Raw genomic sequence first — 25921 nt, forward strand, 5'->3', positions numbered from 1 at the left:
TGCTGATCCCTAGGGGGAGCTATTCCCAAAGACTAAGACCTGAAATATTTCAAATAGGTGGCGATAGAGCTCAGTTAATGGGCCCTGGGCCATCTCCTTGTCCAGTCTTTAGAAAAAAAAAAAAAAAAAAAAAATTCCCACCATTTTTGCATTTTTGAAGCATTTCCCTCTCTCTCTCTCTCTGTAGTTCTGTCTGTAGCATTTGTATCATGCCTATGGCGGGGTTTAATGGTATAAACGGTAGAAGATTTCAAAGCAGCATTTTTTTATTAAACTCCATGATGAAGCAAAAGGAAGGTTCGGTGAAACACTTTGAGGAAGGAAAAAGTGGTCAAAGTTTCGTCAGGGAAGCCTAGGGAGAAGAAAATGTACTAACACCAAATAGTATAGAGGTGGGGCTGCCTTCTGAAACACACTTTTACTCTGATTTGTTTGGTGCCTTCAGTTTTTCTGTTGTTGGCCTCTACATCCGTCTTTCCCAGCAGTCACTCCATGCATGCATGTTTTCAATCTGTTTAAAATTCGGTAAAAGGTTTGGGAGGAAAAGATGCCAAAAAACTTGGGAGTGGCTGTCTTCAGTTGAGTGGGGTCACAAGGGATTATTTTAATTTTTCTGGGTTTTCTAAGTGTTCGTAATGAACTCATGTCTCTTCCGACAGAATAACATGAAAAAAAACCCTTTTATTAGACGTCAAGACGGCTGGGCGCGGTGGCGGATGCCTGTAATCCCAGCAGCTCCGGAGGCTGAAGCAGGAGGACCAATATCACAAGTTCAAAGCCAGCCTCAGCAATTTGGCGAGGCCCTAAGCAATTTAGTGAAACCCTGTAAACCCTGTCTCAAAATTAAAACGGCTGAGGGAGGTAGCTCGGTGGTAAAGGGCTCCAAGGTTAAATCCCCAATTACCCCACTCTCCAAAAGACTTAAATCATCCAGGCCAGAAGACAGCCCATCCCAGGGCAGGCAGAGCGGGAGGTAGGGACACAAGGAGTCCCGAAGTCCTGGTCTTTCCCTTTGGTTTGTCTCTTCAGTCACCTTCCACCCAGAGGAATAACAGGACCTTTCAAAACAGGAAGCCAACCAAGAGCCAGACGCAGGGAAAACCCGCGGCCAGGCCCCAGGTCCGCCCGGGCATCTCTGGGGAGCGGCGCTTTGCGTCATGTGGGGACCGCCCCTTGTGAGGCCCGGGCACGGCGAGTTCCGAGGTTTTGGTGACAGTGGTGGAAGCAGGATTTCCGCGGTTGTGTAACGGCGGGAGAGGCCGGGGCTCCGCATCCCCACGCGCCTCCAGCAGCCGCGCAATGGCCGGGAACTGCGGGGTCCGCGGCGCGCTCTCGGCGCACACGCTCCTGTTCGACCTGCCGCCCGCGCTGCTGGGCCAGCTGTGCGCGGTCCTGGACAGCTGCGACGGCGCGCTGGGCTGGCGCGGCCTGGGTGAGTGCGGCGCGGCGCGGCGCGGCGCGCGCGGGGCGGGGCGGGACGGGGCGGGGAGCCGAGCTGCGGGGCCCGGAGCTTCCCGACCGAACCTGCCTCTTCTTCTCGCACGCACTCCCAAGACCCACACGCTCGCTCCCTTTCCCGTCCAAAGAAACTTGGGGTGTCTTTGCTGCATGATCAAGTGAACTTGGGAAAGATACTGCACGGCAGCATCGAACTATTTCTGCCTTTCGGTTCGGTGGTCTTCAAATAAGAACTTATGTATGATGCCTGTCATTGCAGAGTCAACCCGGGGTAGAACTTTCATAGTAAATCACCTTGAGAACTTTAAGATCTGTATCCTTTGGTGTTTACAGTGCGCTTCCGAGGCTCCAACTTGCTTCCCAGTGAAATGCTAAAGTTAATTACTATTTGTAATTTACTATCCTGGTTCTTAAACATATCTTACTTATTTAACAATCTAGTGAAATGAAAGTTTATTCTACGGAATGGCTATTTTAATCTAGAAAAAATGGTTTCAAAACTCCTTTGTATGCAGACATTGAAAAGTTGAGCAACTGCCTTTTGGAAGTGTTGAGGTTAATTACCAGAAATAATTTCAGACAAAAATCTTTGTTTTGTACAGGTAATTTGGGTTAGATTTGATACCCCATGCTGTCGCATTTATTGTTAATTGAAAATAAATGTGATTATGTCAAAACAGCTTTCATTGTGTGAAATAGTAATTTTTCTTACGAAGAAGAGTAGAAAATCTATGAAGAGAAGTTTTCTTGGTTTTAAATAATGTGGCCACATTTTCTGAAACTGTACCATTACATTTTTATATAACCTCTAGTTATATAAAAAGCATATATTTTAAGCTCTATAAATTTTACATTATGGCCTTCAGTAAAATATCTCAGAAAAAGGTACTTGACTCAGATTTCTGGAAAGCAAAGATTTTCAGTGTGCATTTGAGAAATAAGAGCTCTTCTCCACCAAATATTTTTGAGAGATTTTGGAGATAGGGTATATATATTTGTACCTATAGATTTCCTACAGTTACTGAATTTGTGAAGGAGTAGTGAATAGGGCCAGGTAGATATCATAAATGAAGGAAGCAGGTTGATGGTGACAGTAAAAATGTAAAAACCTATGTCCCATTTAAAAGGGGCAGACAGCACTCAGTCTCTGGTCATCGTGGCTTTCCAGCAAGTGCAGCTCAATTTACTGGATTCTCTCTCTTCCACAACACTGAAATCTAGGTATTCTTTCTTTAAATGGGTGTCCAGTTGTCCTGTAAGTCTGATGCTATCACCATCACCAGTGTTTTAACAGGTAAGGACACTGGAGTACAAATTGGTTCAGTAATTTGCCCAGGTTCACACAGTTGTGAGTGGCAGAGCTTGGACTTGAGCCATGACAATGGATGCAAGGCTTGTGCCCTTACCACAGGGACTCTAACACTTCCCCCTCCTGCTGTGTTCTTTTCTGCTGCATCTGACAACCTCTCTAAAGTACAGCATTTCTGACTTGCAAAAACAATTCAGTGATCTTTAACTATACAGCCATGTTTTCCTAGTTATGGAAATAAATGAAGAGGACTCAATCTAGGACAAGAAAGACTGACTATTCAGAGCAAAGGAAAGGGCCACTATTGCTTACATTTAACAAAAGGCAGGCAGAAGGCTTCAGGTATGTCTGATTGCAGACTGGTGGCATGAGGAAGCTGCACGCAGGCTAACTAGAGGTGAGCGAGCATCCTCTGTGATTGTTTAGGTGTACATATTTGGCTTTCTCGGGTTGGTCTTAAACTGAAAGTAGGAGCAGAAATTAAGCAAGTTGTCAGTTACTAATCAAGTCCTGGCACTATGGGGCCAATTGCTAATAATTTGGCTTCCTGGACTCACTGCTACATATAATAGTCATGGACTGATTATTGTAGATAGAAGGCTAGCTTCTTGAGCTTGAGTTGATACTCATTATAGGCCTGAGTTCTACCTTTACATATAGTTTGGTCATTGTTCCTTTGATTCTCTAGAGGAGGGATCTAAAATGTTTACTCTTTGACATTCCAGCTGTAATTCACTATCAGGGAGTTATGCTTACTGATTGCCTGAACCTTATAGCTGAAACTGACCAGCTGCTTCACAAACTGTTGATTCAGCACTAGGGAAGGCTGCCCAGTTCAGGGTGTCCAAGGCAACTGAATTAAATGTGCTGCATTTCCCTATTGGTACAGTGGAGGAAGAAAGTGGGGATGGAAAGCAGGAAGGGAAAACTTGACCTTTGAGAGGAGAAGTAATAGTGATAGGATACTGAACCAAAAGGCTGCGTTGGGTTAGGGGGTATAGATCAGTGATAGAGCGCATGCTTCAGCACAGGAGAGGTCCTGGTTTCTATTTTCAGTCACAAACACACACACACACACACACACACACACACACACACACACACACAGTGCACTTTTATGGTTAGACCAGGTAAAATTCTTAAGGCACAGAGGGACCACAATTTCAAATGGAAAACAACTGTGATAGTAATAGATGAAACTCTCTCAAGCTGATCATGATTCTTCTGACGTGAACTTCAGGATACATTGACAGAAGCAATAGATCCTAGTGGCCCCCATGGTATGATGAGTGCATGCAGGATAAGGTAGGCCAGTGGCTCACACATTGGAATCACCTGTACCAGCTTTCCAATAGAAAATTGCCCTATCCACTCTTGGAGCAGCTGGTTCAGTAAGTCTCAGGGGAGGTTCCAGGATCTTTTGTTGCACGCCAAATGAGTATGAATCTGATGCATGATCTGATTTGGGAACCATTGGTTAGGCCAAACTCTTTTTTATTTCTCATAAGTCTTTTTATCTTTGATAATATTCTACACATTACTCTTCAAATTACTTCATCAATTATTGTTATTAAAAATAGTATGATCCCAGTATAATACTATGTTGATGTTGATGACTTTATGGCTTTATAATAAAAGCAAGAGGCCTGATTAGAAAATGTTATTTATTTCATAGACATAATAATGGATATACAGAACCTCTTATGACAACTCCTATTATATATATCCATACATTGATATTTAACTTAAATTGCATCAGCTCACACTATAAAACCTTGCAGCACTAATGATTAAAGGAGATGTCATTTTTTAGATTCTATATAAAGGGCGATATTCAATTATCTTCCTCTAAAAGGAAAGAAGACTGCATAAATTATTGTTAATTACTTTAAAACAATTTAAATGTAAAATCTTAGATGTACATTTGAACATTTAATAACATTTTAAAATAATAGCAATAATAACAATAGCTGCCATCTATGAAGTGCTTGTTATTTGCCAGACACTATCCTAAGCATTTGACATGGATTATTTATTTACTTATTACAAAAATTCTCTGAGGTAGATACTTTCCCTGTTTCAAGTTTATTGGTGGGAAAATTGATTATTAGAGAATTTATTATTCTCTAATAATAAATTTATTATTTATTATTAAATTAAATAATTAAAATTATGATTATTAAATTTAAATTAATTATATTATTAAATAAGTAATTATTAAATTTATTATTCTCTAATAATGAATAATGTATTATTAATAATTACATCACAGTTTACTAAATGGCAGACTAGGATTCTAATCAAATGATTAAGTTTAGAGCCTTCATTGTTTTTTTTGGTTTTGATTTAATTTTTAAATGGCTCTTATTTTTAGAATAGTTTTAAATGCACAGAAAAATTTAGAATTTGGTGCCAAGAGCTCCCATATATACTCTACATTCTTCCAATACACACTATACCCAGTTTCTCCTATTATTAACATCTTACATTAGGATTATACCTTTGTTACAATATGGACACATTATTAACTGAAGTTCATACTTTATTTGCACTTCCTGCTTTTTTACCTAATGTCCTTTCTTTGTTCCAGGATTCCTTCTGGATTGCCACATTACATTTAGTTGTATCCTTCATCTCTTCTTGACTGATGATTTCTGAGCCTTCCCTTGTTTTTGATGACCTTGACAGCTTTGAGGAGTACTGGTTGTACTTCAGCTGGGATTGGTCTGATGCTTTTCTCATTAGTTAACAGGTTATGGATTTGGGGGTGAAGACCACAGAGGTAAAGCACCATTTTCATCACATTTTATCAAGGATATGTACTATTTATGTGAGTTATCACTGTTGCTATTAACCAGGGCTGAGGTATATCCACCAGGTATCTATACTGGAAAATGACTCTGTCCTCCTCTCTCCATATTGTACTCTTTGGAAGGAAGTCATTGTGTGTAGCTCCCATCTAAGGAGGAGAAAGATACCCTTCCCTCCCTGAAGGTAAAATAGATTTTTTTTTTTTACTACTACACTACTTCTCCCATCTTTCAATACGCTCTTTAGATCTCACTTCTACACTAAGCTACCCTCTCATTTCTCTGTTCCCCTTAATGGTAAATTCCTCAAAACGGCTATTTATAGTCCAGTCCCTTTTTTCCTTCTGGAAACTTCACCAATCAGGCTTTCATCCCCCCTCCTCCCCTTGAAATTCCTCCTCAACATAGCAAAACACAATGGTCATTTCTCAATATTCTTATTTGATCACTTGAAGTACATTCTTTACTTCTAGAACATTATACTTTCTGACATTCATTTCTTCTTACAGATTCCTTTTTATCTCCTGGAGTGCCCCTGGCTTAGGCTGTGGACCTCTTCTCTTCTGTTTGCCTGCTGTACCCACTACCTTGAAAATACACCACTAACTCCCAAATTTTTAGCCTGGCTCTCTTTCTTGAATGTCAGCTTTCTTTATCTATTTGTCTACTTGATGGTATCTCTAACTTAACATTCCAGAAATGCCCCCTCCTCCCAAAGTTTTCCCATCTTAGTTAAGGGAAATCATATCCATCTTTTACTTAGGTCAAAATATTAGTCTTTTGTGGCTTCTTGCTTGCTTTCACAAACCACATCTTGTCTCTTAGCAGTTGATGCTTTTAACTCTGCCTTTAGGACTTATCCACTAATTTAACCACTTCTTCTCCCTGCCACGGAGTCCAGACCATCAGATCTCACTTGGATTACTTCAGTAGTCTCCTAGCTGCCTTTGCACTTCTCAAAGCTCTTTCAACACAGCAGTCACTGAGCCTGTTAAACATGTAAAGCATATTATATTGGTACTTTATTCAGAACCTCTGGTAGCTTCCTGACTCACTCAGGGTAAATAACCAAAGTTCTTCATGGCTCTCTCGCTCCTTTCTCCCTCTTATTTGCTTGACTTAAACACATTAGCCTCGGTTCCTTGAACAAGTAAGGACATTTTTTCCTGGAGGTAACCTTGGGGCTGGCTTCTCCTCTTGCATAACATTTTGCAAAACTATTATCTACCTTGACCACTTTTAAAATGGATACTCTTCCATACCTTTCCTCTCCTACTTTATTTTTCTCTATTACCACTTTTGTCTTCTCTCACCTCATTCCTGTTTGTTTATTGTCCACCTTAACATAAGCTTCATGAGGGCAGGAACTTTTTTTTTTTTTAATTTCATAGTAACTCTCCTAGCATCTGAAATTTACACTTGGTATTGAGCATGCATTTGGTAAATCTCTATTTTGAATGAACTAACGAATGAGCAGATGTCTATTAAATGTCTAAAACCTCTTTGGGCACAATCTTAGACAAAGCATTGTATTAGGTGCAACATTGGGGCTCCTCCTTGTAAGGATTTTCCAGTTTAGTGCAGACAACAGACCTTATACATGCTATAAAGAAGTTAAATAAGGGAAGAATGTATGGGAAAATTGTATTGATCATCATCTGGATATGAATTTCTACAACTTCTGAGTTGCATACCAAAGTGCTAGTGTTGAAGGTGAATTGTTCTTTTATTCTCTCCCAGAGGTATTTATGTTAGGTCCTTACCTGGTTCTATGATTTAGAGAGCAAGATAGATAGAGGGACATCTGAGAAAATGTACATGTTCAGTCCCACCCCTGGCTATGGAATGAGTCTTATTCAAGTATGGCACATGAACTTAAGCCTAGATGTGGCAGAGTATTATTTCTTGTAAAATTTATGCACTGCAGGGTATTCATTCTTAGAGTCTGGGGTGAGGGTTAGAACCAACTTAGATTTTTGAGTCTTATTTTACTTTTTTAATAATTAAAATATCTTTAATTTTATAGGTTGTTTTTTAAAAATTACCTAATTTCTTTGTAGAAAGATATCTTTCTGTTATCTAAAAACAAACTTTGTAAGATACTATCTTAATTTCCCAGAGGTTTTAGCACATGGTCATATGCAAATACAGATTCCAAACAGGGATGTGTTGCAATATTCTAAAAACCCCTTCAGAAACATATTTGCATATGGAGACATGATTTCTGCAACTGAATTCCCCAGTGGTTAGCACTACCTAGACAGTCCTGCACTCTCAAAACAGCCTCCAAGGACCTTTGAGCATCGATTAATAGTAATTAAACAATGATTATCTGCACATAAACTCATTTTTCAACTTAGCAGGTCATCTTTTGGGTTTGTATTACACCAACATGCCTTTCAACGACAGATTTGCCTTCTAAAAAATGCTTTTAAAAATTAAAGTTACAGTTTATTTTTCTAAGTTAGTTTTACAATTTATAATACTCTTGACTTTAGAACACTACTAGTCGGAAACTTTCCATTTTATTTTTATTTGATTTCTACTGTGCATAAGCAAAGTCCTGTATTCTCAAAGGGAAAAACAAGGAAGGTTTGGCAAAAGCTAGAAATAGTGGAGAATGTAATTAAGATATCAAGAATTTGTATTTTGTTGCATCAAGTTGGAGCTATTGTTGTATAGAATTTGATCTAACTGAATATACATTTTATGGATGCTAAAAATACTCTAGTGGTGTTTCAATTCAGATGCTGCATCATCCTCAGAGAAAAGCTTTTAAGGTTGCACCATGAATTGCCAGTTTAGAGAGAAAGTGTAGTTCATCTCTCATCTTGATGGCAATTCATACATGTGGGCAGTATTTATTTTAACTGAGTCCTGATCAGTTTCTCACTGAGAACTACTTTAGAAAAATGCCTTTGCCTAATCTAACTTTGTAAAATCACTCTCCTTTGGTCAGTGTTAGGAAACTAAAAGCCCTAGCTCATTTGGCATCTGTTCATTCATACTGCAGCTCAATCTCAGGAATGTGCTTAATGGAGAACATCACATCTTACATTAGCAGTTCCTCAGTCAAATCACCGGATACGAGAGCATAGGGTTATGACCCACTGTGCTTTAAAAAGGGACCTTCACAACTAACAAAAGAAAAAGAAATATTGGGAATGGAATTATGCAGAAAAATGGACACCCTCTGGAATTTAGAACATTAAATCTAGATTCCCCTAATAGTCATAAACTCTTCCTTTCCTACTGTGAGAATTGTGTGAACTATAAAATGTTTATACCTTTCAAGTGTAAATATTGCAAATGAGATTTCTGTGACTATTGCTACCACATGGATCTTTCAAAAAAAAAGTAAAACTGACATCACTTTTCAGAAATCTGAGGTTGGTCAGTTGTTTTCAGAATGAAGTTTAAATTCTTGGAATACCCAGGGTCTCTGTCGTTCAGAAAATACGTACTGAACATCTAGGTGCTAAGCATGTTCCTGGAAGTACAAAAGCCACGTGGAGACTTCATGGAGCTTGTTCTCTGCTCTGGACGCAGGGCTCACCTCTGCTCCCTCAGCCTCTTCGCTGCTTATGAAGCAGTTCTCCGTCTGACATACCTCAGTCTAGGCCAACCTTGCTCCCATCTCTGTGTTGCAAGGCTAGCACTAAGTCTTGGTCACCTTCCTGTTCCTTTCCTGACGGCGGTTTTCTACAAAAGCATTTTCCCTTTTGGCTCCTGTGAAATCATGTGCCAATATGTTTTTTCCAGAGATTCACAGTATAGAGGGAACTATTTTATCTATTTTTTAAAAGGCAGAATTTTTTCTGCTATGTAAATATTCATTACTATTAATTTACATGGTACATTATGCCTAATATTCTGTAAATATTTGCCACTTAATTTTCTAGTAGGAAAAACAGAAACCTAAACTTCACCTTTTCTGAAAGGGGTTATTCTTCTGATATTTAGGGTTCTGTCACAGGAATGTTAATGAGATTTGAAAACTAGAAGTGTTTTTTTTTTCCTTCATTTTGTTTCTTGGTGCTGGGGATTGAACCCAGGGCCTCCCACATGCTAAGCATGTGCTCAACCACTGAGTCACACCCCCAGCCCTAAAGACTGGAGATGTTTTAAAGTTCATGCTCTTATAACCAGCAGACCAAGGAAGATAAACCAAATTTAGTATATCCTGTAGGTGGAAGGGCTTCAAATAACAGTTACTGATGGGAAGTTTGAGATTGTTCAGTGGGACTGTGGCTTGCCTAGAGTCCTACTGTGGGTTTAGGGCCATCGCTAAGCACCCGTGTTCCTGTATGCACACAGAGGTCCACAGCCATGCTCTGTTTTGACTGGAGTCTTTTCTCCTTGGGAGACAGGATAATCTACAGGGTTGAGAATTATTTGTTGGTTTTCTGACTGAAATTTCCTGTGATAGTGTACCCTATTCAGTCTCATATGCAATATTTACACATATTACAATATTTACAGTAGTATGACATAGTATAAGTTTGCTTTTTGCTGTTGGAAAGAGCACTGGGTCCAGTGCATCTGTCTCCCATGCAGTGGCCCAGCATTCCAGGCTTCTTCAATCATGAGGCACCCCTATGTCACCATGTGCTTTTACCACTGCTGCAGCAGGATTGGGAACCTGGCAAATTGTGCCTTGACCCTTCAGTGTTTCTGCTGGAATAGACACATTGCCAACCTTATCGAGAAGGGAAATATAATCCTCCATAATGGGATAGGGGATTGGAAATATTGGAGAGCATTGGTAATGTCTACCGTGTCAATTTTGGCTCAAAGAACAGGGGGCTGTAGTCACTTAGGTACTACCTTAAGAATTGATCTCCCTTTAGAAATATCCATTGCTTTAATCATGGCTCAGGGTCTGGAAAACACCCCTGTAGAGAGCCTTCCCTGGGTCCTTGTCTTTAGTTAGGGACCTATCTCCGTGCCCCACTGGTGTATGCAATTACTGTATCTTGGCTAATCATAGACAATGGCACATGTTTGAACACCCCAATCCACAGTATTCTCTCAAGGGTTTCTAGAAACAGCTAAATAAAGTATTCATGAAAAATGTGTTTCAGCCAAAAAGGTAGACTATATATATCAGAAAGGATTGCAGTTATCTCATTATCCACAGGGAATTGGTTATAGGACCTATGCAGATCCTAAAATCTACAGATGCACAAGCCCCTTATATAAAATGGGATAGTATTTGCATATAACCTATCCACATCCTCCCACATGGTTAAAATCATCCTTAGATGACTTAATACCTAAATCAATGTAAATGACTACAGAAATATTGTTTAGAGAATAATGACAAGAAACAAAGTCTTTACCTGGTCAGTGTAGACAATCTTTTTCTGAATATCTTTAATCAATAGCTGGTTGAATTCACAGATGCAAACCCAACAGATATGGAGGGCCAACTGTGTATTAAACAGCATCACAGCAGATTCTACCAATATTTTTACTCTACACTCCTCCTGTTTTTGTTTGTTTGTTTTGTAGAGATAACAATCTAAAACATATTTGGCATCTGGATAGTTTTTTGCCTCTTCATGAGATATTGTCTCTTCAAAGAAATGAGGAATGAATATAATCTTACCAGAACTTAAAATAAGGAGGAAGGGTAAAGACATTACAAATCAATAATATCAGACATTTTATTGTAGCAGGATTTTTTTCCTTGTAGCCTAAACATGCAATCAAATTCAAAGTCTCATTTATCCTTCCTGTTTGATATCTAATCACAAAAGTTGCCAGTCTCTTTCCCTCTATTCTCATACAAGAAGTGACTAGATTAATTCAAGATGCAACTTTGTGTGTATTAGTCAGGACAGACTATGTTATGCTGCAATAATAAACAATAACACAATTTTAGTAGTTTGACATAGGATAAGTTTGCTTTTTGCTCTTGGGAAGAACACTCAGTTCATTGTATCTGTCCCCAATGTGGTGACCAAGCATACTAGGCTTCTTCAATCCTGAGACAACCCCATGTCAGCATGTGCTTCTACGATTGTTATGGTGGGGTTGGGAAATTGTGCCTTGACTCTTTAGTATTTCTGCTAGAATAAATACATGCCTAACCTTACAGAGAAGGGAAATGTAATCCTCTGTAATGGGGTAGGGGATTGGAAATATTGGAGAGCATTGGTAGTAGTTACAATATCAACATTTGGCCCAAAGAGTGGGGGACAGTAGTGATTTCAGATTGTGATCTTTTTCCACTTTCAGGATGTGCTGAGAGTCTCAGCAAGAACATAAAGTCGAAGTAAATTGAATATTAAAGCAAAGCCATGTAGAACTGAAAATTTGGGGAAAGAGGTTGCCATATTAAAGCAGAAAGTGCCTGCCTTTCCGATGTTTTGATTTAAAATACTGTAACTTGTATAGCAACTCCTTTACACAAACTTTGGACCTTGAAAGAGACTTTAAACAGAAGAAATTTCCATGAGGCTAATTGCTTTCCTCAGATCTGAACATCTGTTGAAAGGACATCAGCCTTTGAAGAATATCATTGGTGGATAGGAGAGTCCTTCAACAGAGTTGATTGCTGTTTTAGGGTTGTTTTTATATTCATGTGTGGCAGAAGCAAAGGGTACTGAGCTCCCATCACTAGTTACTGTGGTTTACTGGGATCCCCATGATCAACTTCACATGACAGTTGAATTACATCCACAGATCAGTATCTGGAATCCTTAATTTTTTAGGGACTCTGGATGGTAAAGCAATTAGGAAAATCTGCCATCACCATCAATGACTCAAAAGTACATCTTAAAACTAAAGATGACTGAGTTAACCTGGGAATATTATTACAGGAACAAGAAAGCTATCCTTTTGTCATTGGCCTTCTCTCACCCTCTCTTGCCTTACAGTACACTTTAAAACTTGGAAGCTGTGCAGCAAGGTGAAATAAATTTTCACTTGAAGAATCCTTTTAACTCTGGGCACCATAAATTCATACACTTTCAGTAGCACTTTAAGGTACTTGTACAAGACCCAAAACAAGTCATATGCATGGATCTTGAGCAATGAAAAGTCTAATGTCCTAGTGAAACATTTTCCTAACCCCACCCAGATATTAGCTTTTGCAGTGCTGGGGATTGAACCCAAGACCTTGTGGTTATAAGGCAAGCACTCTACCAACCATATCCCCAGTCAGATATTAGCTTTTAATTACTTAAAAATATTTAACAGCAAAACTATGTGGAAGAAGAATTTAAAACACTCTTGCATAAAAACTTCAACAGCTGAAGCTAACTGTTCATTATTATTATGTTATTATTTCATTATTACAAATAAATTATACCCACCCTGAAATGGGTGAGGAGGAAAAGAATTAACCTAAGTAACTTTTGAAATAGCATCATAACTGGATGACTTTAAGCTAAGGACTAAAGAATCATTACACTTTAATTTAGTGAATGTGTTTCTCATGGAGGTAGGTTAACAATTCTGAAAGTACTTTATGAAGTGTAGTGGAATTAAATGAACAAGTAAATATAGCATCATTGATAAGAGTAGCATTTCTTACTGTTCAAGAATTAAGTTGCAAATAAGGAGTAACTAAAATGTGAACCTCTGGGATTGGATTGGAATCAGAGCTATCAGAATAAACTCTTGGTTGTAACATGTATACATACAGGTAGAGAAATGTGGATGTGTGAATAAGTGTACATCTCATTTCCTAACTCTGTTTGCTTTGAGAGCCTCCAAGCAATGGAACTCTAGCCACCATAAGCACATTTGTTACCTGGATCTTAGCTTCTAATCACAGTTGAATCCTTGGGCAAGTAGTTAATTCCAGTGCTGGGGAAGGAGAAATGCAAAAATATGAGCCTTGAGCACCTTGTAGAGCCAGCAACTGAGAAAGTGCTTAAATAAAGATTGGGCTTGTCAGAACACAAAAGCCAACCTAAACAGACAAAGCTAGAACTGCTTCAGCAACAAAATAAATAATGATAGTGTGTTAGTCAGCTGTTTGCCACTGTAACCAAAAATGAAAAATGAATCACTTAGAGGAAGAAAGATTTACTTTGGTTCACATTTTCAGACGTTTCAGTCCATGGTCACCTGACTCCATTTCTTTGGGCCTGAGGTGAGACGAACATGGTGGGAGGGCATGGCAGAGGACAGCTGCTCAGCTCATGGCAGCTGGGAAATAGAGAGTGAGGAAGGGGCCAAGAAGAAGAAGTATTCCCCAAGGGCACACCTCTAGTGACTACTTCCTCCAACCATACCCCACCTGCATACAGTTCCCACCTCCTCCAAGTAGTCCATTCAAATTATTAATCCACCAAATGGATTAATCCACTGATGAGGTTAGAACCCTCATGATCCAATCATTTCCTAAAAGTCTCATCTCTGAATATTGCTTTGCCTTTAAGTACATAAGCTTTAATTACATGAGCTTTTGGGGGACATTCCAAATCTAGACCATAATAGGTAGCATTGGATTTTAACCATTAGAATAGAATAAATATCCATAAGTCCATACTAATCTACATAAAAGTTGAATAAATTAATGAGAATGGAGGGACACTATTACAGAAAAGTTACAGTTCATGAATGTAGAAGGAAAAAAGACAAAGTAGAAAAATCACCAGGAAGCAACTACTACAGTAATATTTGTGATAAGCAAAAGCATTGGTGGGTACAAATATTAGTAGGCCAGTTCTGCAGAGAAGCAGGGTATTTCCATAATTTCAAAGTATCTTCCCCAACAGAGCTATTAATTATAAAGAGAAAGATGGTTTGGTAGTGGAGAAACCTTGCAGACACCACCTTAACCAACAATGAAGATACACATAAATGGTGATAAGTCATCATATCACAACCCCCTGGAGTTTGCACACTAAGCAGAGCACAATGTCATTTGGCTATCCTGAAAGATGAGGAAAGAGTGAGGAATCACTATACACTGGAGGAGACTCAGGAGAATAAGTTATCAAATGCAGTGTGGGAAAATGGAAAGGATTGGAAAACAAAAAAAAGCACATTAGTGGAACAAGGAGTAAAAGCAAATAAGGTCTGCAGTTTAGTTATTACTGATTCTGATCATTGTACCATGGTTACTGCTGTGAATATTAGTGGGAGGTGGGTGAGGAGTACCTGCTAAATAGTTCAAAATAATACTCAGTTCAAATTATTCATTGAAAAATAAAATCCACAAATATTCCAATAAAAGTAAACTATTCTTTGGTTCTTTCTTTTGCAATTTCCACAGCAGAGCGACTTTCAAACAGTTGGCTGGATGTTCGTCATATTGAAAAATATGTAGACCAAGGTAAAAGTGGAACAAGAGAATTGCTGTGGTCCTGGGCACAGAAGAACAAGACCATCGGTGACCTTTTACAGATTCTCCAGGAGATGGGGCATCATCGTGCCATACATTTAATTACAAACCACGGTAAACACATTCTTATAATGTGGCTCTCGGTCCATGCTACAGGAATTTCAGTTTTGCCCGTGTGATCGCCTTGTCATACTGGATGTGTCAGTGATTCCTTGCCTGTCACTTTTATCTTCAGGGGAACTTGCAGCTTTCTATTTGTGTGTGACACTTCTTTTATTGCCTAGCGTATACAACACATTACTTCTTACAGTTTTAGAGTTGTTTTTTAAAACCTTTCAAAACTGCAGGTTTGAAAATGTTTCCTTTCTAGCAGCTAATAGAATCAGATTTCTCTCCAAAACTCAAAGACTCCTTGAATCGTAAGCATAATCAGAATCATAGTGTTTAAGTAAAGCATAATCAGAATCACAGTGTTTAAGTATGGATAATGCTGTCATTTGTTTTATTATATGATTAGAAGTTATAAATGTAAGTGGCTCTCTCTCTCCCCCATATTTTAGTGCAAATAATACCTGCAGAATAAATTTGGAATTTGTCTTTTATCTTCACTGCTCTTTTTATTATGCCATAGCTTTTAACTCTGCCTCACTTATCTGTCATTCATTCCATAATTCTGCTCTGTGTGTCTTGTTTGTTATGTCTTACAGTCAAAGAAACCCAATAAATAATGCCCATGATGTTTTCTCCATGTATTCTTTGTAATTAGTCTCTTAACATCACCTGTTCTGTTTCTTCCACTTGAATATGTTCATTTTGGTAATAATGATCTTCACTGAGCTTGGGCCTTTGCATTATAGATTCAAGACTCTTGGGTCCAAAGCCTTTGAATCAATATCTTTATTCTTTGACTCATTTCAGTTTTATATATTTGTACACATGTTCTTTGGTCACATCCTTCATATGTATGAGCCTCTCCCTTCTTACACAAAGAAGGTTTACACACAAAGAAGAAATTCTGAGAGATCTGTACCAGAAAGTTACTGCTTCAGAATGACTTTTATTTAGTAGATATTCATCAGTGGGATATTAGTTCCTAATAAGCTTCAGTCATGATATTACCTAACTTGGCTAATTCTTTTTACCTTTTGTATACTATTTCTTTATGTGGTTTAGTAGAGCATAATGCTTCACTTGAAGCTGAGCAAGTGGAATGCAATAAGTCTCCGGGAACTGTAAATACAATGCCTTTCATTATCTCAGCCTTTTCCAACCACACAAATCACCATATGGTTTGCTGTTCACAGGATCAACCTCGCCCAATTTAACAGGACACCTGGGTTTGTTTTATATTTCTGTGTTCTGGAATAGATTTCAGGATATATTTTCATTCTCTGTGTTGTTTATTTATGCAGCAGAGAATGATTTGGACTATCAGGAGACAAACATTCCATATTCTTGGGTGATTCCTAGTCCATTACATATGCAAAATAGATTTCATTTTTTAAATGTGAGATTAACAGATTAGTACAGACAATTATTTGCTGCTCTAGTACAAGCAAATAGATAAATTTGAGATAAAGAAAACGGATAGTGCCTCACTCTGAGTCTTTTACCAAACAAAATAGCATTATTTAATTGTAATTTATTGAATTGATACTTTGAATTGAATCATATTCTGGAGAAGTTTAATTGGGTAGACTGCTAAGTGAAATGTGATGATATTCATTGGGAGCGTGTCTGCTGAGTGTGTCCTGTGGCAGCTACTCCCTGATTAGAGATTGGAGTTCCTGATAGAAAATACATGAAAAGATTTAGTCTTTCTATGCTGCCAACACAGACAGATTTATCAGTTTTCCCGATAATCAGTTTTTGCCTACTTTTCCTTAGTATGTGTTCCATTTGGTGAGATTTTTTGATTTCATTTTGTTTTACAGGAATGTTTGACCTTTTTGTCTTCCACCCTCTAGGATCACTTGATATGTCTGGAATGTCTTCTGAGAAATGCCTCCAGTTTCCTCCCAGGAACTGTTCTTGCAGTTCAGGTTGCTGCCATAAGACATTTCCTTTGATTTCAGGGTATAACCAACATTTTCAAGGAATTAGAATCTTTACTTACTGTCATTATATTTTTGTCCATACATACATGACTTATTTTGCATTTGTATTTCAATGATTGGCAGTTGTTTTCCAGTTTTGACATGAATCCATAGCTTTTTACTGGCTTCTTAGAGTCATTTCGAACCTTCCATTTTATGCAATTAAGTATTACTGGTCTTTTCATTAAAAAAGGGGGGGGGGCAATGACTTTTACAGGTGCCCTTACAGCCTCCACCCTTCAAATGCTGTTCTAGGTGAGGACATTTGTCCATCTGTCCTTCCTTCCTTCCTTCCTTTTTCTTTTTTTTTAGTCCAGTTGATCTGGCTAGAATTTCAGTGTAATATTGAATAGAAGTGTCAGGACCAAACATCCCTGTCTTGATCTGAATCTTAAGAGGAAAATATTCAGTCTATTACCATTGAGTATAATGTTAACTGTGGGTTTTTCATAGATGTCCTGTATCAAATTGAGGAAATTCCATTCTATTTCTAGGGAGTTTTAAAAAATCACGACAGAGTATTGGATTTTATCAAATGCTTTTTTACAGTCCACTGAGGATGAACATTTGGATTTTGTCCTTTATTCTGTTAATGTGGTGTATTACACTGATTAATTTTCAGATAATAAGCAAATTTCAGACTCCTGGGATAAATCCCACTTGGTTACAATATGTATTACTTATGTGTTTCTGGATTTGGTTTGATAATATTTTGTTGAGGACTTTTGCATCTATATCCATAAGGGATATTAGATCCACTTTTCCTATGTCTTCACCTGACATTGGTATCAGAATAATACTGGCTTCATTGAATGAGTTGGGAGTTGGTCTGTCCTCTTCCATTTTTGAAGAATTTGTGTAAAACTCAAACTGTATGGTAGAATTATCCAGTGAAGTCAACTGAGCCTAGAGTTTTCTTTGTGGGACTTTTAAAATACTAAGTTGATCTCTTTATCTGTTAAAGAGCCAGAATGTTTATTCCTTCTTGAGTTAGTTTCAATAGTTTGTGTCTTTCTAGGAATCTGTTCATGTAATTATCTGATTTTTTGGAATAAGTATTTGTTCATAGTATTCCTTATAATTCTTGTTATTTCAGTAATATCAGTAGTGGTATCTCCTCTGTTCTTTTTTGGGGGGGGGGGGGGTTACTGGGGATTGAACCCAGGGCCTTGTGCTTGTGAGGCAAGCACTCTACCAACTGAGCTATATCCCCAGCCCCTCCTCTGTTGTTCTTGATTTTAGCAATTTGAGCCTTCTCTCTTTTTTTCCTGGTCAGTCTAGTTAAAGAATGGTCAATTTTGCAGATCTTTTCAAAGAACCAATATTGATTTCATTGATTTTTCTGGTTTTTTTTTCCTCTTATTTACTTCGACTCTGATCTTAATTATTTCTTTCCTTCTGCTTGCTTCTGTTTAGTTTTCTTTACTTTTTCTAGTTCCTTTACAGTGAAATTTAGGCCATTGATTTGGGATATTTCTTCTTTTTTTAAGGTAGGCGTTTGCAGTTATAAATTTTCCTCTAGGCACTGCTTGTTCAACATTCCATAAGTTTTTAGTATGTTGTGTTTTAATTTTCATTCATATGAAAGTATTTTCTAATTTACTTGTGATTTCTTCTTAGATTCATTGGTTATTTATGAGTTTATTGTTCAATTTCCATGTATTTGTGAATTTTCCAAATTTTTCTTCTATTGCTTCTTCTTTAATTCCCTTGTGGTCAGAAAATGTATTTCATATGATTTCATAACTTCCAAATGTTTCAAGGATCACTTCTGGTTTGTTCTAGAGAATGTTCAATGTGCACTGGAGGAGTATTTGTGTATTCTATTTTTGGATACAATGTTCTATAGATGTCAATTAGGTCTAGCTGATTTTTAGTGTAGTTCAAAGAGGTGTGTTATTAATTGACTATGTTTTGGTGCTGGTTTTATAAACAAAATAATTTAAGAAACACTGGAACACAATCTAAGCAAAACTAGAAGGTAAAATAAAAATTGTCCAAAGCCTGAATCAAAATATTAGAAATGACAGGAAAATTCAGCAGTATTTTAACCTTTTGTAGGAAGCTACAAAGATTATCTCAGTTTAGACCAAACTATGAGACCAAAATTACATTCTGTATTTGGGAAGGAGTAGTGAGTATTGGTATTTGACACACACACACACACACACACACACACACACACACTGCCACTGTGACCACCAACTCTAATCCTTTTTGGCACAAAATAATATAAAAGATAAACTAACCCAGGAAGATGCAATCTCATAACTATAAAAATTTAAACTATATGTGCAAAAAGCTGGTTACAATGTTACATTTTTTCCTTTAATTTTCTACTTTGTACTTTAATATTTTTAATGATGTCTAACAATAATTTAAAGTAGCCATTCATGTTTCAAGTGAAGAAAATTAGCTTGTGTATAATATTTTTTCATATAGAAAGCTATTTCACATTTGTAAATTTATAACCTTCCATTTGAATGAAATTGAACTTTAAAAATGTACATTACTAGCAAAATATTTGTTTTCAGTCTCAGAAAGGGAAAAAAATCATATTAGGGATGTAAAACTTTTTGTATCTAACTCCCTTTATTTCTCTTTCAGGGGCAGGCTTGAATCCTTTAGAGCAGAGTCATCAGGAGCATGGATTTCCAAACATATCCAAGGTAGATCATGTGTGCTTAGAAAATGACCTTTGAACTCCATTGCATATATAGTTGAGCATAAGAAATGAAATTCTCCGACAGAAAAATGCTGGCTATGCAGGCACTTTTTTAAAAACAGAAATGCCTGAGTTCTCTCATTATCATTTATTTAGTTGAAGATTCAGGAAGTTAGAGATTTGTAAATATTTGCAGAATAAGAGCTTTTGCCTATCTGTGGTCTGTCAGAGCTGAGATTTAGAACTACTGATGGTAGTATGAGTTCGGCATTTGACTTAACTTTTAATTTTCCTTTTCTAGTTGGTGTTTTGTATGTTGCTGTGAGTTTTTATTAGTGTAAATGAGCAGTACTCTAGCATTAGAAGTCACTTTAAATTGACTATAACTGACTATGGCAGATTCTTGAGTTTCTATAGCTGATATGGAGACTTTAAGTATATATGGCAATGAATGTCATTGAATAAAGTAAAATAATTTTGCTCTTATTAGTTTTTAAAAAATTATATTTCATTCTATTGAACTGTATAGGTTCCTAGGGAGCTTTGGATTTCTGCTGAAGCTCTGTTCTCCCTAGACTTATGAGATGGAATTACTCTAGTATGCATTCTTTCTTTTAGGGAACAGTCAATGTCACGGTGGATGATGTTTGTATTCCTGAACATAATGGAAAAGGTAAAAACAAAAAAACAAAGAAACAACCCCCCCACACACAAATAAACAACTTTCCTTTATAAAAATCATCCTTTTACATAAATGAGTTTAGAAGGGGAAATACCCACTAAAGACCTTGTATTCAGATTCAGTACAAAACTTTCATAGTTATCAAAATAGCTTCATTTTGATTGACATTTATAATTCTAATAAGTGACATGTATTTTAAGAATCCATTGGCTAATGAAAAACACAATTGTGGTCTCTTCATACAGAGGAACTTTTCTTTGTTAATAAAAATTTCCATTTTTATGTGCCATAATAAAACATTTAAAAACATTTTAAAAATGAGTTTTGTACTGCTTTAGAAATTTTCATAGCAATTGCAAAGATCTTTGGAGGTGTTTATAAAGCAATGTTGAAGGTCAGTATGAAAATTCAGTTATTTTCCATATTAACTCTCCTATTTTATTAGTAGGAGAATAATTTAGTCCCACTAGGGAAGACTACTTAAGCCTGCCTTTGCCTACATCTGATGCTTTTCTGGTTCAAAAGAGAATTACGAAAGTTAAATAAGATTTTGGTCTTTTAACAATAAAATCTACATCAACTTTAAGTATCTTTAGAGAATATTTTGTAGTAACTGAGGAACTATAGCCAAGATTTGGCTCTGAAGGATTTAGCCAAGCTTTTTTTTTTTTTTTTTTATTACTTTTAAGTGTTTTCTTCCTATCTTTCCTTTGGGTGATTTTTCAAAAAGCCAAAGCTTTTTGGGGAGGGATGAGAAGTGTTGGGGCGTGATATTAACCAAATTATATTGTTATATTTTATGCACATATGAATATGTAACAACAAATCCCATCATTATGTATAACTGTAATGCACCAATAAAAAAAATGGGGAAAAAAGCTGAAGCATCCTCCTAATTTGTTCTGAGGAAATAAGTTAGGCATTTAGGGGTTCATGAAAAATATCTCTATCAGTCATGTTTGAAGAATATTGTTTAGTTATATGAAGAGTTCCGCTTCCAGAGTTTCTTAGAGGGTTTTGGTTCATAATGGCTCAACTGCAATACATTGACCTAAGGGGGAGGAAATAGAATCTTGGAAAATTTTCCCCAACTAAACTGTTTGGCCAATTTCTTTAGAGAGGTGACAAAATCACTATACTAGTTTTCAAATATCTAAAGTGCCATTCACTCGGTGGGATGATGAAATCCAGACCCAAGCCAGTGTAGGCTTTAGTTTGGGTTCCTGGGCCTCCTCTACTGACCTTCTCCTGGGCTCTACTTTGTTTCTGAGATGGCAACATTGACTCTTTAAAAAGAGAAAAGGTGGTTTATCTTCTCCCTCTCTACTCTCCTTCCTAAGGAATATTGCTCGAATCCTCCATCAGCTTCCAGAATATCATAGAAGGAACCAAACATTTCCACAAAGACTTCCTGATTGGGGAAGGAGATATTTTTGAGGTATACAGAGTGGAGATTCAAAACCGAACATACGTTGTTAAATTATTTAAACAGGTATGAAAAGAATTACTACCACAGGATGTTGATTCCATTTATTCTCTCATATTTCATATTAGAATGTGTCATTTTCATCAACAGTAAAGAAGGTGTAATTGAAAATAAAATTTCATAAATGGAAATAAGATATATGAGCTCGGGTGACTGGAGAAATGACTGAGAAATGAATGCCTGTCTTTCAGGAATGTGGAAGTTAAATCATATCCCCAGATATATTGCATGAGAAAAACTTCTCTGAAAAGCCTTGTAGGGCCTCTGGGACTTTGCTCAAGAGGATCAGGTTGTGCCAGTCTGCTGAGGATGAGCAGCATAGTCTCCAGGCAACTTCAGTGCCACAGATGACCATTCAGTGCAACTTTATAGATTATTTTTTATAGTTCAGGAGGGTGGAAAAGAGGAGACTTGAAGTAGGAGCTATCAACCAATGATCAGAGTAGGTTAGAACACAGTGGAGTGACTGCAGCCAGTAAAGTAGAGAGGGAATTAGCAAGTCAAACTTGTAAGTCAATAAGTGGTAAGTATCTACGCAGACACACAAAAGAGCTGATCTTCATTCTTTTCACTGTTGGTCCGTCAGCAGGAAACATTTACTAAACTCCATTTTGGCCTGGAAATCTGAGAATATAGAGATGAGTAAGGCTTCCTTTTGTTCTCAAGGTGTTCACAGTATTTTGGGGGGAGATAATCAGCTCAATAAAAGAATGAAACTGTTCTGAAAGAAGTACTTTAACAGGGATTTGTATAAAAGATCCTAGGGGCACATAAAAGGTAGTATCTCTCCACCCAAAGGAGGGGTGCATCTGGCAGCCAGCAGAGTATTGGACACAGGTAACCACCTCAACAAACAGTTCTTAAAAATTAATGGAAAAGTAGGTGAAAGGCAATGTCCTTTCAGCTGGATTTTGAAGGATGAGTAGAATTTTAGCAGGCAGTAAAGGAGGGGAAGTAGATTCTAGGTAGACTAAATAGATGCTGAGGTCTGGAGGTATCTATATGCAAGCATGTGTACCTTACACTTCATTTGGTGGCATGGAGTGTAGGGGTGGAAAGGAAGTGGCAAAAGATGATGATATGAAAATAGGTGAAGTGCATGAGTCACAGGGAAGCAGGGAGCTGAAACTCCAAAACTCAGTTCTTGTGTTCCAACAAAAGAAAATTTAAAGGCAGACACAAAAAGCCATGCAAGAGAACTTTACTGTAAGTGAAAGTGAGGTGAAAGTAAAAGTAAAAGCAAAGTGAGGCTTAAGCAGAGAGCATGCGCCATCTCCTAGCAGAGAACAGCAAAGGAGACAACACTGTCTCCAAATATGTTACTGTTTGATGTTTACCAGGAGAACTGGGGTCCACCTTCTGTATTCTTTGCCAATCAGATATTCAACTCCTTCTCCTTCACCGCGTTGGGTGGTAGAATTTTTTACCTTCCTTGTTCCTCCCCAGAACTGTCATTGGGCCATCCTATTTTGGGGGGCTTCATCTATAAGTCAATCCCATGTTAATGTTGGCTGGGGTCAACAGCTGGTCAGAAGTTACCTTAGTGCACCTGAGCTACTAAAGGAATCTTCCTTCCCAGACAAATGGAGACACCTATAGCCATAATTCCTAGCTTCACATCAGCATTAGTGGATACTGTCAAGAGTTAGTCCCGAAACTGGGGTTGTGGCTCAGTGGTAGAGTACCTGCCTAGCATGTGTGAGGCACTGGGTTTGATTCTCAGCACTACATAAAAATGAATAAATAAAATAAAGGTATTGTGTCCATCTACAACTAAAAAAAATTAATGAAAGAGTGAGTCCCATTAATCCTTTCATTTTGATGGATTTTCCCATTAGTTCCTTTGCTTATGTTTGTTTTCTAAAAAATTAACTACCACCCTTTGCTTTCCCACCTACTCTGAAAGTAGTTTAAAGAAGACCCTAAGGTAATTTAAACTTGTGACCTTGTCATGCATTTCACTGTTTATTGCTAGCTACTACTTAACACATAGATGATTTTTAAGTAGAAGAGTGAAAGGCTTAGATTAGGGTTTTGAAATATAACTTTGATTACAGGGTAGATGATGGATTGTAAGTTGACCTGGGACCTGGGGAAAGATGACAACAACTAGACTGAAGGAAAAAAGACTTGGTAGAGGGATATTTCAGATGTGTAAACTAAGAAATCTATGGTGCTTAAACCAGTGTTCCCAACTTGATTTCATTTTAGAATCACCTAGGGGGCTTTTATAAAACAAGCCCAATAGCAACTGGTTAAGTCAGAATGGGTGGTGGCAGGCATTAGTGTGTTTTAAAAGGTCCCCAGGTGGTACAAATGTGCAACTGGTGTTGAGAACCACTGCCGTATCCCAGGCTAAGTCATTGTGGAAGGTGAGAAGGTATGGCTAAGAGATGAGATGAAATGGATCTAGTGATCACTGGTAGGACTGGGAGGTTGGGGTGCAGGGAGGTCGATCTGAAGTAGTTTCTGGTTTGTAGCTTACCTAACAGAGCCTTTAAAAATTATTAACTTTTTTTCTTCATTTCCTCAAATTGCATCTTGGGCCACTAATGCTACATAGACATCTCAAAAGTCCTGTAAAGATGAACAGTCTAATAAACAAATTATACTGGTAAAACCATTCAACAAATACAATGTAGATGTTCTAATGAAGTCTGTTTTTTAGTGCCAATGCATCATTGGCCCTGGCTCTATTTGTACACTCTCTTGTGACTGAGCCCCAGGATCCACCTCCCCAAATGACCTTTCCAGTCTTCTCTCTGCAGCTGTTTGGGGAGTTTCCTTTCCCTTAGTTTGACTTTAGAATAGGATGCCATTGCTCATAGATCTCCATCCTTTCTTGTCTCCAAAACAACTATTTTTCCTTCATTGCCTCTTATCACTCTTGTGTGGTTTTGGTGACTCCCCCACAGTTTCATTCCATTATTTTGTACTGATTTCTTCATCTGCTTCTCCCAGTGGACAAACTGGCTTTAGTGCCTTATTACAGGGACTGGTCCATAATAGTTGATCAATAAATGTTTGTTGGAAGAATTGAATGAAACCCATATGCCCTTTTCAAGAACTTAGTTGCTAAATACTAGGAGTAAAAAGATCTAGAGACTGCAAAGGACTGTACAAACTCCTTCTGTCCCTGGTCCTATCCTATATTTGAACTCCCTCTTAAGGTGGTAAATGGAAGTATAGTGGGACTTTTTGCGTTCTACTTTTGTCTCCACTTGCTTCTCTAACCCAAAGCCAACCAACCAGCCCCACCACCACACTTATGAGGAATAGTGAGAACACTTAATGAAGCCTTAGCCACAGAACATTTTTTGAACAAATGTAGTTTTGTAACACTGAGACATTGCCTTCAATAACCTTTCATAGAGTCCTGAAGTAGGAATTGTACATATTAGATCTGTGCTTTTTAAACTTTCATGTGCATATTATCACCTATTAATCATCTTATAGTGGTGATTTTGATTGAGCAGATCCAGGCAGGAACCCAGCACTAGATTCAGCATTTGTCAGCATCTTCCAGTATAGCTGAAGATTTTTGTGCATAACCCAAACTGGAAGCAGCAAAGTGAGTGCTATATTAGCAGAAACACAGAAAAATTCATTTCTCAGATTAAGAAAATTATGACTTTAGAGAGATTCAGTGATTGAACAGAAAGTCACAAATAGCAAGTTGTAGGGATGGGCCCCAGACCAAATCTACTTGACACTCAGGACAGTTGACTAGTAAAACATAAACTTTGATAATATAGTTCTTGGCAGTGATTTCTTAACCTGGTTTATTATTTCTGATTTAACTTGGAAAATAGCTTCCAGAAATTCTATTGGATTTATCTTTTTATTTCTGAGAACAGAGCTCTAAAAATTCTACCCTCTTTAGTAGTTTGCAAATGAGAATCTTGGGTTGGTGCAACCTAGAAGTATATTTCACTCTTTCATGATAGAATTTAGGAACCTGAGATCAAGGGACATGCAGCAACATACCATGTTTGAAGGCATCAAGAATAGTGCCAGGTACAGAGTAGGTGCTCTGTACAAGATTATTGAATTTATTAATTTTTTCAGTATTCACTTATTCATGTATCAGGTTCTGGGCTAGCTTCTGAAG

The 25921-nt window shown here is 37.6% G+C and overlaps 1 protein-coding gene across 3 annotated transcripts in view; it reads left to right on the forward strand.

Moving 5' to 3' along the window:
• The first annotated feature begins 336 nt into the window (after nucleotides 1-336).
• Nucleotides 337-25921, forward strand: part of IRAK3 (interleukin 1 receptor associated kinase 3) — a 51534-nt gene continuing 25949 nt past the window's right edge. For 2 of the 3 annotated variants that reach the window (XR_013763797.1, XM_079139684.1), the window contains exons 1-5: nucleotides 343-1432; nucleotides 14813-14995; nucleotides 19585-19646; nucleotides 20261-20315; nucleotides 21665-21816. Coding sequence is in view for 2 of the 3 variants with exons in the window: in XM_079139684.1 (XP_078995810.1) it covers nucleotides 1300-1432; nucleotides 14813-14995; nucleotides 19585-19646; nucleotides 20261-20315; nucleotides 21665-21816 (585 nt within the window). In the remaining variant the exon portion in view is untranslated. Of the gene's footprint in view, nucleotides 1433-14812; nucleotides 14996-19584; nucleotides 19647-20260; nucleotides 20316-21664; nucleotides 21817-25921 lie in introns of all 3 variants that reach the window. The other variant, XM_079139685.1, reaches the window with a different exon arrangement.

The sequence above is a fragment of the Sciurus vulgaris genome (assembly GCF_902686455.1).
Source record: "Sciurus vulgaris genome assembly, chromosome: 5".
Classification (NCBI taxonomy): domain Eukaryota; kingdom Metazoa; phylum Chordata; class Mammalia; order Rodentia; family Sciuridae; genus Sciurus; species Sciurus vulgaris.